Below are 11722 nucleotides of genomic sequence, written 5' to 3'. Positions count from 1 at the left end.
TGTTTTTTTTCATTTTATAGTGCATATATATAGATAAAAGTTCCCACAGTCACATTACAGAGGACACATAATGTTTTGGTAATGTACATGATAAATTTAAAATATTTATAATCGATTCAATGAATTCCAGTCCAGACAGAATTGTGATGTTATTTTGGTGAGAGAGTCCATATTACAAAAAATAAATAAAAAAAACTTAGATATGTGAGGGCAAGCAAGAATAGGCAGCAACGGATGAATATGATATGTAGCCAAAAAAAAAAATAATTTGGTTGTTTACACAATGTTGAATTTATGTTATTACCCCTCAAAGTTCCAAGATACATTTAAAGTATTAACAAGCATGCTGCACACAAGCTTGATGTTGCAGTTATCTGGTCCACTCAAAATAGGCATTTTCAAAATTATATAATAAATGATCTGTGGAGTATTTTGAGCTGAAACTTCATAGACACATTCTGGGGACACCAGAGACTTATATTACATATTGTAAAAAGGGGCATAATATGTCACCTTTAAATGACTTGGTCTGCTTTGCTCATACTATTTTAATTAATTTAAACAAAATTGGTAAAAAAAAATGTATATGCAACAGCTGTTTAAGATCACAAGCTCAGTTTTTTTGGTGATAATCTTAATGTAATTTCACAGTAAAATGTAACAAAGTAACATAATATTGTCTTTCTTTCCTGTAGGACACCCAGTGAAAATAACAATATCAGGATCTCTCTGGACTGACATGTAAAATATGCACACCATATTTTTAGCTACAGGCCTCGTTGAGCAGTATTTAATACAGGCACAATATGAACTGAGAGCGAACTAAGGCTGTATGTACAAAGTACGCACAAACATGTTCACAACTGACAAGTTAGTGTCCCAGTTTACAAAATCTTACCCAAATTAAATAATAATAATAAAAATAACACTGTAAACATTAACATCACATTCATCAAATGCTGCACATTGACTCGCTTTTGGAACATGGTAAAGACAGTCAACTGCAAATAATGGACAAACACGATACAGGAAGCTATGGGCTCCATTATCAAACACTGCAAACTAAGTGTTGTGAAACCTTGTTGAGTGTGAAACGTTTTTGTTGTTGCTGAGTTGATACTTCCAGATATCAAATTTACCATGATATTATAAATGACTCAAGAACTATGGTAATTAGCTTTTGACATTCTGACATCAACTTTTCAGCTTCATTACAGTTCAAGAACATAATAATTGCAAACTGCCTTTTACTTTGACCATGTAATTTTCCACCCCATCAACATCTAAATCTTTATCATTATGAGAAAAAATGTTTGAACTGGTCTCAGATCTGTGAAAACTGCAAATGGCTCCCGTTTAGTGTGGACATATGAAACTAAATTGTTCATACATGAGTGCAGTGTGATAAAGGAAGGGTGTAAACATTACGATCCTCAAAAGATCTATAAAATGGAGACACTTTAAATTATAAAAGGTGATAAATCACTCAAGGCATTGTTTGTGAAAATTGGCAATCACCTCCATGCAATGGCATCTGTTCCTAAAGCTTGCTTTGTGTTTTTTCTTTTTGGTAAAACGGATTGCCCTGCACTGTTAATATTTGCCCCAGTCAACGTTGCAAGGTCCGGAAAAAAAAAAAAAAAAACATGTTCAAGAAAAAAAAAATTTAATTGCTTGAACACAGGAAAAAGGGGAATCCTTCATGTTCTTAATTTCCAAAACCCCAATCAACATACTGCACACCAGAAAAAAAAAATATATAAAAGAATAAAAAGGAAAGAGCAAAAAACTCCAGCTGATGCTTTGAGGAGTATAAAACATGGTGAGCCTCCAGTCATCCCAAAATAGACCATATGATACAGCAGTTTTTCCAGTGATATGTCAGTTATGGCAGCAGTTGTCAAAATAAGAGTCCTTCTTTTGCCCAAGATCCACTCCCTTTTCTTCTGTAAGGATACAATAACATAAAAAATAAAAACAATATCACATTATTTTATCAATTCTATTTCTACTATTGTTTACATTCCTAAAAATATAATGAAACTGTTATTAAATGCATACAGAATTCAATGTCTTTAATATTTCTTTCCACCTTATTTTGCAATGCAGAAGTAAGATATTGTCTTTAAATGTGCGAGACTTCTGATACATTAGCAGCTATACGGAAATAACTAGAAGAATAAGAAAGTGCTGTAAACAGTAAAACTATTTGTGCTATAAACCAGTGTGTTTATCATTAAAATAATATATTAAAACAACACGATATCAAACACCAGTTTACAATATAAATCAGCATAACAGTACAATAACAGAAAGCGGATGACACCAGAAACCTTGCACATTCAAGTTACAAATTGCTGCACCTGCCCTTACTTTAAAAATAAGGCGGATGAAAAGGTTTGGAGATTAATAAATACCGTTTAACAGTATTGATCAAAGCAAAAGAGCAGCTAATGTTTTTCTATCAATACTGTAGAAAATACACAAGAACATAAGTATACATCTGTTTTTGGAAGCAAATCTGAACTATTAGGTATTCAAGGCCACGTAGGTTAGGCAGATGTTTCTAAGCCTGCATATCTTTGCACATAAAAATGAGTGGTTATGGGCTACTAATGCTAAAGGGTGCACCTTTGTTTCCTCACAAAGACGCTCTTTGCAAGCAGTTTACTTAGTTCATTGTAAAAAAAATAAAAACATTTGTGCTTTTCATCCTTATGGTAATCAACAAGTAACTGAGCCTTGTACCTGAAACACACAGAACCAGATGTAAAGTCTAAAATCAAAAGTCTTTTTTAAAGTTTCACTTTGCAGCTCACCTTGCATGAACTCTAAAGCACAGCTACTGAAATCTTCAGCCACTTTCTGAAACACCTCATCTGTATAAAAAAAAAAACAAAGAAGTGAAACTTCTTGGTATCTAATTGCATGTTACACAAAAATAGTGCTCAATAGAGCAAATAAACTGAAGCATCACTTACCAACATTTTTTCCTGTTTTGCTGGAGGTCTCGAAATGTTGCGCACCTATTTCTGCAAAGAAAAGTAAATGTTAAAAGTTAATGTTGTTTTATTGAAATGCTTTGTAGTAGTTGCATATAGAAAACAAAAGCAGCAAACCATCTGCAAAGTCTTGAACATCATGGTAGTCTACTTGCCGCATACTTCGATTGGCCTCAATGAGGTCACTCTTGGTGCCACACAAATATATCTTGCAGTGCTGAAAATAAAATAATGTGTCCATAAAGTTGTGCTGAATAATCTTGAGAGATGCTCGTGTTTTTGTGAGACGTGAGTATATTTTACCTCTTCACAGTTCTGTAACTCCTTCACCCAGAACCTGGCCCTTCCGAAACTGCTGCTGTCAGTTAAGTCTAAGTGTGAAGGAGAAAAACAGCCACAAATTTAGGATAAAAATGAGATGTTCTCAAACTTTTTCACTTACGAAGGAGCTAATTTTCTTCAGATTTTTTCCATGTACATTAATGTTCAAAAGTTTGGAGTCAGTAAGATTTATTTTTCTTTATTTTTCTTTCATTTTTTAAAGAAATCAATACTTTTATTCAGCAAGGACGCATTAAATAGACCAAACGTGACAATGAAGACATTTATAATGTTACACAACATTTAAATTCCGGACCAATGGCTGCTGAAAATCCAGCTTTAAACTTAACAGGAATAAATGACATTTTAAAATACATTAAAATCGAAAACAGTCATTTAAATTATAATAATATTTCACAATATTGTTGTTTTTTTATTGTATTTCTGATCAAAGAAATGCAGCTGTAATGAGAAAAAAGCCTTTTCTTTCAACAACATAAAAAACATTTACAGTGTATGAGAAAATTATTAAGTATGATATTATAACAACTAAATTAAATAATTGTTTCCAAAACTAAATAATTTATTTTTATATTGCCATTGTACTAAGCAAATATTTAGAAATAGCTTTTACATAAATTATATAAAATAACTTTTTTTCCCACAAAATTATATGCAGATTATTATTATTATATTTATTAAATACTAAATAGAGTTCTATAAAATAAAATAGTACTAAAAATAAAATAGTAACTAATAAAATAAAATCGTACTAAAAAAACTGAATAAAGTAAAAAAATAAATAATAATCTTAATTACATTTTTAGGCCAATCTTTAAAATGTAGAATGAATAAGTAACATCATATTAATTAAAATAATACTAATAATATTATTAAACATCATCTCAAGTGCACATTTACATTTGACAGCCATAAAAACTACATTGTATACTTTTTATGTATATTTTACATGGAACCCCGAGGACCCCTGATTAACTTATTTTATCCAAACACATGAACTGCCTAGCAGGACTCATAACTACTGTAAAATGTACACAGAGTGAGCAAGCATGAGCCATTTCCTTGCTCAATGTCACCTGACTGCTAGACTAGACCGTCAAACTGTGAGAGGGATATACCATAGCAGACAATGGCAGCACGGGCTCCTCTGTAATAGATTCTGCTCATAGCTTCATAGCGTTCAGACCCAGCAGTGTCCTGAGATGAAATTAAACACATGAAGTCACTAATGAGTGGTTGATCAGCATATATAAAGTCCCTAGTGACTACACTTACCCATATTCCCAGAGTAACCACCTTGTCACCGACATTGAGGGCTTTCGCAACAAATGCAGCTCCTATAGTCTTAATGAGACAAAGAAATTAATAATAAAAAGAAACACCACACACATGAACACAACATAAAGGCTAAAAACATCATATCAGGTCATCGTAAATAAGCTATTAACATCCATAGTATGCGGATTTACGTGTGGAGCTGGTTTATAGTATGACACACGATTAGAGATTGTTGATAGACAGTCAAACTTACATCATACACAAAAATATCTTTAATGAGAACAAACAACCTCTGAAAATGATCAATTGCTTCTAAAGGACTAATTACTTCTAGAGGTTGCTATGCTAACACATAATTACATTTTGATATGGTCCCACAAGAAACCGGCGATGTACGTATCTCTCCACCAGACTGGTTTTACCCACACTCTCCTTGCCAAGCATGACCACCTTAGCATCCACTCGCATGGCAGTCATGATTTGTAGATGGTTTGTAGAAAAAGAGACTAAAGAAAAAAAATGTATAAAAGTTCACAAAAGGGTTTATATAAGACATATTACAACTTGATAGATATGGACAGTATTATCCTGGTGGAAAGAAAAGTGATTAATTGTATTGAATGTGCACTTTTATTGCAAAATAAATAAATAAATCTGTACTTGCAGGTAAAATATTAATAAAATAAAACGCCACTTAAGTGTACTTAATGAGAATACACTTTCATGACCATGTCGTTGACTGACATATTAACGCACATGCAAAGTACTTGAGTTAGAGGCTAGTTACAATTTTAACTATAGTATGACATTTAATTATTACATTTAAAGTCAACATATTTTAAATGTATTAAACTGCAACATCGTTACAAATGCGTAATTACAAATATGTTTAAATATATGACATTCAAGTTTAAATAAAAATGACAATAAATCTACTTTTGATTACCATAGATAGATACACTTTCATTTAATTGCACATAACATGCAGTTAAGAGTTCGAAAGCATTACGTTCAGTCAGTACGTAATGATATGCTTTTAAAGTATATTATTTTCGTAAAAAAAACAGTCTCTTTAAAAGTACACTAAAGTGTTGTGTTTATAAGACTTTTGTCACTACTACTGTACATCTACAGAGCTCAGTTAGCTTTGGCTAATAACGCAGTCTCAGTATATCAAACAAAATAGTATCCATATGAAACACACTAGAGGTTAATTGGCGTTCTCACATTTTTTTCACTTACCTAGGCTCTTGGTGTATCTGTTGACGAGACTTCTGACAAATACTGTAACTGGGTGGCTAATGGTTTAGTTAGCAATCCACACTGTGCCACAAAAGCTCATAATAATACAACTGAAGACTACTTGACGTGTAAACACATAAGCAGCGAATCACAAAACACATCGAACCGAGAACACGTTCAAAAAAATAAAATATTAACGTTAAGTGATATGTTGAACGTTTTTCACCCTAATACGACAGAAGAAAACAGCTTAGCTTTCAACATGACTAAATACAGCAGAGCTAGAGAACTTCCAAGCCATGTTTCCCCGTTTACATGGAAAAAAACTACAGTAAATGGGCTGACAAGTGTTATGTATTCGGTCGATGAGGAACTGTAGTGTGTATTGCTAGCTGGAATAAACTAGTGTGTGTGTGTGTGCGTGTGTGTGTATATGCTTCTTCTTTTTCTTCTTCTTTGACGTTTAATTGCGGTTGGCAAACCAGCTTTAAGTGCATATTCCGCCACCTACTGGGATGGAGTGTGAGGCGTTGATTTTAAGAGAGAAGAGAAAAAAAGTGTGTGTGTGTGTGTGTGTGTGTGTGTGTGTGTGTGTGCTGGTGGGGACTTAAACCTGAATACACACCAACTCATGGGGACTTGTGTCACCATGGGGACCTAAATTGAGGTCCCCATGGGTACAAAAGCATATAAATAATACAGAATGAGTTTTTTTTATTTTTTAGAGATTGTAAAAATGCAGAAAGTTTTCTGTGAGGGGTAGGTTTAGATGTAGGGTTGGTGTAGGGCGATAGAAAATACAGTTTGTACAGTATAAAAACCATTACACCTATGGAGGGTCCCTACAAGGATATTGCACCAGACTTGTGTGTGTGTGTGTACAGGTTTTTCTACACTGGTGGGGACTTAAACCTGAATACACACCAACTCATGGGGACTTGTGTCACCATGGGGACCCAAATTGAGGTCCCCATGGGTGCAAAAGCTTATAAATAATACAGAATGAGGTTTTTTTTTAGAGATTGTAAAAATGCAGAAAGTTTTCTGTGAGGGGTAGCTGTGAGGGGTAGGTTTAGGTGTAGGGCGATAGAAAATACAGTTTGTACGTATAAAAACCATTTACGCTTATGGGGAGTCCCTACAAGGATAGTGCACCAGACGTGTGTGTGTGTGTGTGTGTGTGTGTGTGTGCGTGTGTGAAAGAATCGTTCTTTTGAGTCGAAGCTTTTCAATTAACTGGGCTGCAATTCTCAAAAGCACCGTGAGCTAAATTGATCTTTTAGAGACCATTGGTGTCAATGGTTCTACGATCTACATAAGCTCATGCTTTTGAGAAACGCAGCCCTGGTTGAACGTTCGTTGACGGATCAGTGTGAATCGGTCCCAGATTATGAGGGAATCGCAGAAATTTCAGGAGTAAAATGTACTGGAAATATGTTTACAACTTAATTGAAGTTTTATCAAAGCACGTAAAAAAAAAGAGAGGAATTTTAAAAAATAGTATGTTATTAAATATAGAAATTAATTTGAATATTGTTTAATGTTGTAAATGCTAATTATATTTAGGCTCAAAATAACTTTTTATGAGTTAAAACGTGGTTGTAAGAAACTGAACATGGACACTTTAAATTTCAATAAATTCCCAATAACAAAACGCAATCGAAACGATTTAACGCTTGTAATTGGCGTCAATCTCAGTCGGAACTCTTCATTGGCTGTTCGATTCACTTGGCGCGTCACTGTTGGCTGAGTATTTGATTATCTCTCTGTGATTGGCTGCTTGTCTCTGCCACTCATAGTTTCTTCATCCAGAGTGGCTGCTCTGTTTCGGCACCGCCTAAGGTTGCTAAAATGCTGTCTAAGTAGGCAGCTCAGTACGTTTTGAAAGACAACCTGAGTATTCAGAATCAGGGGAGGAGAATCAGAGGCAGAGCTCATGCGAAAATGGCGTCTCCGAAAACAGTGCCTAAAGATGCCCAGGTAAATAATGCTCCAGAAACTATTTTCTCTCCGTGTTGTGCAACATTTATTGTTTTTTAAACCACAGCGATTAAAGCAGCATGTATAAAAAGCGACTGTATATTTTATTCATCTTATTCTTCTTTGTGCACACACATGCGTTAGCACGCTAACTGGTAGCGTTAAATTAACTGTGTAATGCATTTTTAATTCGGCTCTATTATAACACAATGTGTTATAATTTACCATATTTTTATGAATATAAAGGTCATGTATTTATGATTAATGCGTAAAAATGTAAACTAAGATATCTGCTGGTGCATGCTGCAAAGATGCAGCGATGATGCTAATATCAGAATCAGAAGGAGCTTTATTACCAAGTATGTTTACACACACAAGGAATTTGACTTGGCGACAAGAACGTCCAGTGCAGAAGAAAGTACACACATAGTGCAAACATACATGATAGTGCAGACATACATAGAATTACACCGTAAAGATGAAAGAACACTAATATAAGAAAAATCAATAATGCACTATATATAGAAATATAGAGAAAACATATAACTGTTTAAATTAATGTACAGACATGTTATTTACATATATATATATATATATATATATATATATATATATAATTTGCATGATATTTTCCTTGTTCAGTTTTTGCTTTTTGTTATTGTCTTCAAAGGTTATGATGCAGATTCTTAAAGACATGGGAATCACGGAGTACGATCCCAGAGTGATCAATCAAATGCTTGAGTTTACATACAGTAAGTCAGGATGACTTTAACCCTTCAGCATATTGTAAAATGCTTTCACAAACTCCAGCAGTTACTGTTCTGTACTAGTAAGTCGTCCAATAACATTTTAACAATCACAGTCAGATGTTTTTTGTTTTCCCCCCAGGATACGTAACAACTATTATTGAAGATGCAAAAATATATTCCACTCATGCCAAGAAGTCCAATGTGGATGCAGATGATATAAGGTTAGCAATCCAGTGTCGAGTGGATCAGTCATTCACGTCTCCTCCACCACGAGATGTAAGTTGTTCTTGTTGACTTTTTTCTTAATGCATAACACATATGTGACTTCTGGTAATTAATAGTGGTGGTTGGTCCATGGTTTCAGTTTCTGTTGGACATTGCAAGGCAGAAGAACCAAACTCCTTTGCCTCTGATCAAACCATACACCGGTCCACGCCTTCCACCAGACCGCTACTGTCTCAGCGCACCAAACTACAGACTTAAGTCCTTGCAGAAAAAGGTATTATTTTAAACAATATGTGATAATATACAGTTTTTGTAGTTCGGGTCTAAAATTTGGATTAGGTGACCTAGGGATGCCTGATAACAAGGGCTTGTGATGCATTACTACTGTTATTGTACCTGTAGTGCAGTGGTTCTCAACTTTTTTGACTCGAAGGTCCCCATTCACAACAATATTTGAAAGCCCTAGTTTTGTTTTTCAAGAATATTTTTAATAATAATAATTCATTACATTTATATAGTGCTTTTTCTTAGCAAAGTGCTTTACATTGTGAGGGGGGTGGGGGGATCTCCTCATCCACCACCAGTGTGCAGCATCCACCTGGATGATGCGACGGCAGCCATAGTGCACCAGAACGCCCACCACACACCAGCTTATTGGTGGAGAGGAGACAGAGTGATGAATCCAATCATTAAATGGGGATGATTAGGAGTTGATTTCAGTGATCCTGCTCTTTTTACCAATTAATTCACATGACTCTTCCAGTCAATTGTGATGAACAGGCTAAAAGTGTGGTCACATTTGCAAATTTTGTCAGCAAAAAGGTCAATGGTCTATTGTCAGTAGCATACAGGGATTAAAGTTTTCCATCGCTACGACAGATTTCCAGATTTGCTTCATTCCTGAATGATTCAGCCGTTCGAATGAATCAATTGAATGAATGATTCAGTGATGAAATCTGACTTGCCTCCACCTGCTGGTGGATTTAGTTTCATTTTTAGCTTGTAATTTCAGTTATTTAAATCAATTAATATTTCTGTATTCTATATTTTATATTTAAAACATTAATCTCCACCTGAATTTATTAATTTAATTGCACTCATGCCACCTCTGAGCCTCATTAAACGTCTGAAAATGTACCTACAAGCCACTTTTGTGTTCTTCTGTGCCACCTCTGTAGTACAAATTAATTTATTAATACTAATTTCATATGATTGGTAAATTATTTGTCTTATTCTACTTCTTATTATATTGCAGGGGTTAAATAAAAAAAAAAATCTTTTGACTGAAATTTTTTCTTCGACCAAACCCCATTCCTCACCCATACCAGTTTAAGAGCAGTTATTTCTTCTTGTAATTAGGAGCGCTTGTCCACCTAATTAAAAAATTTAGGAGCACCTTCTGATCAATAATCAAAAATTCTGATCAAAAATTAGCCTTCCTAATACGAGGTGACATTTGACTCCTTAAAGTGACTTACAGGAGTATTTTCTTTTTACCTTTGTAATGGCATCATTTTCATCTGTCAAATTCAAAAATGTATGTTTATAAGCTTTTTAAAGTTTCTATTTAAAACAATATACTAAGTAGAATAAGACAAATAAGTTACCAATCATATGAAATTAGTATTAATAAATTAATTTGTACTACAGAGGTGGCACAGAAGAACAAAAATGGCTTGTAGGTACATTTTCAGACGTTTAATGAGGCTCAGAGGTGGCATGAGTGCAATTAAATTCATAAATTCAGGTGGAGATTAATGTTTTAAATTTAAAATTTTGAATAGAGAAATATTAAATGATTTAAATAACTGAAATTATATGCAAAAAATGAAATTAAATCCACCAGTAGGTGGCGGCAAGTCACTGATTTTATCACTGATTTTATCACTGAATCATTCATTCAATTGATTCGTTCGAACGGCTGAATCATTCAGGAATGAAGCAAGTGAGTCTCTTTATGAAGTGACGGAAATCCGTCGTAGCGACGGAAAACTTTAATCCCTGAGCATATGAATTGTATATATATCAGTATATATATTTTTTTAACCGGGTATGCTGAGTGATAAGACCTCCCCAAACCCCCCCCCCATCGGCTTTTAGGACACTCAAAAGGGATCACCGATGACAAATAGCTAAGAAACACCGTGGCAGGTGTCGATTTAAAAGTATGCACATTTCCTACCTTTTTTTGTAAATGAAATTCATCTCCAATCCTTCTATCGTTTCAAGTTTATCCATTGTTATTCGAATGCAAGAAAAATATAGCTGGTTTTCCAAGTAAAAACCGCCAAATAACGTTTACACGTAGTTACGATACGTAATCAGAGGGTCCCCCACTCTATATGTCTCTACATCTGCTAAATTATTTTTTTATTCCCAGTGAATAGGAGTTAAAATTCCCACCCGGGTGACACTACTCCAATAACAGATCATGCAAAATACCAAAAAATATTTAAAATATAATATCTACTAAAAAATATATCTTCAATATACGTTGTCTATGACCAAAAATGCAAGAAGATATGTTTTCAGTGGACTTTTAAAATTTGCTTTGCTTGAGAAAACAAAAATATACAGTTTTATTTTCTTTTGATTTAGTTGAGTTGGTTTTGCATCAAACACAATGTGATTTTCCGCAATCGAGATCTGACAGCAACAGCACATTTTTCCGCTTGGGCGAGCGCTTTGCGGACAGCTTACCTCGCACATTAAATCTGCCGCAGACCAGCAAATCACTGTGAACGCGCTATAATCCTGACGACTCATAGCAACAGAGTGGAGGCGAGAAAGCTGCGGAGAATCCGCTCGCCCGGAAGCAACCGCAACTGGTAGATTTAAAGAAAATTACTGGCGCTTGGCAAATAAATCATTGTACGTACTTATTCCTAACTCTTTTAGCTTTAA

General features: G+C 34.4%; 2 protein-coding genes across 2 annotated transcripts in view; one reads left to right on the top strand and one right to left on the bottom strand.

Moving 5' to 3' along the window:
* Nucleotides 1–634: 634 nt before the first annotated feature.
* On the bottom strand, nt 635–6307 carry LOC107697339 (ras-related protein Rab-24-like). Its single transcript, XM_016498079.1, has 9 exons — nt 5865–6307; nt 4983–5128; nt 4620–4688; nt 4463–4541; nt 3306–3373; nt 3120–3219; nt 2982–3032; nt 2820–2879; nt 635–1946 (listed from the first exon to the last, which is right to left on the bottom strand). The coding sequence occupies exons 2-9, from the start codon at nt 5097–5099 to the stop codon at nt 1882–1884; spliced, it is 609 nt and encodes a 202-aa protein (XP_016353565.1). The 5' UTR covers nt 5100–5128; nt 5865–6307; the 3' UTR covers nt 635–1881.
* A 1404-nt stretch (nt 6308–7711) lies between these two features.
* Nucleotides 7712–11722, top strand: part of LOC107697338 (transcription initiation factor TFIID subunit 9-like) — a 6727-nt gene continuing 2716 nt past the window's right edge. Inside the window, exons 1-4 of the mRNA XM_016498078.1 lie at nt 7712–7844; nt 8515–8596; nt 8733–8869; nt 8958–9092. Coding sequence (XP_016353564.1) covers nt 7809–7844; nt 8515–8596; nt 8733–8869; nt 8958–9092 — 390 coding nt within the window. The 5' untranslated portion in view covers nt 7712–7808. The remainder of the gene's footprint in view (nt 7845–8514; nt 8597–8732; nt 8870–8957; nt 9093–11722) is intronic.

Source organism: Sinocyclocheilus anshuiensis, unplaced genomic scaffold (assembly GCF_001515605.1).
Source record: "Sinocyclocheilus anshuiensis isolate Anshui unplaced genomic scaffold, SAMN03320099.WGS_v1.1 scaffold1095, whole genome shotgun sequence".
NCBI lineage: Eukaryota > Metazoa > Chordata > Actinopteri > Cypriniformes > Cyprinidae > Sinocyclocheilus > Sinocyclocheilus anshuiensis.
This window is presented reverse-complemented; position numbering and strand designations above follow the sequence as displayed.

Excerpts from the sequence above, each read along its gene's own strand:
- LOC107697339 (XM_016498079.1), bottom strand. The coding sequence starts at position 5,099 with ATGACTGCCATGCGAGTGGATGCTAAGGTGGTCATGCTTGGCAAGGAG. Across the intron at positions 4,542-4,619 it reads TGGTTACTCTGGGAATATGG|GACACTGCTGGGTCTGAACG; the intron begins GTAAGTGTAGTC and ends ATTTCATCTCAG. Across the intron at positions 3,033-3,119 it reads TGTTCAAGACTTTGCAGATG|AAATAGGTGCGCAACATTTC; the intron begins GTTTGCTGCTTT and ends TTTTCTTTGCAG.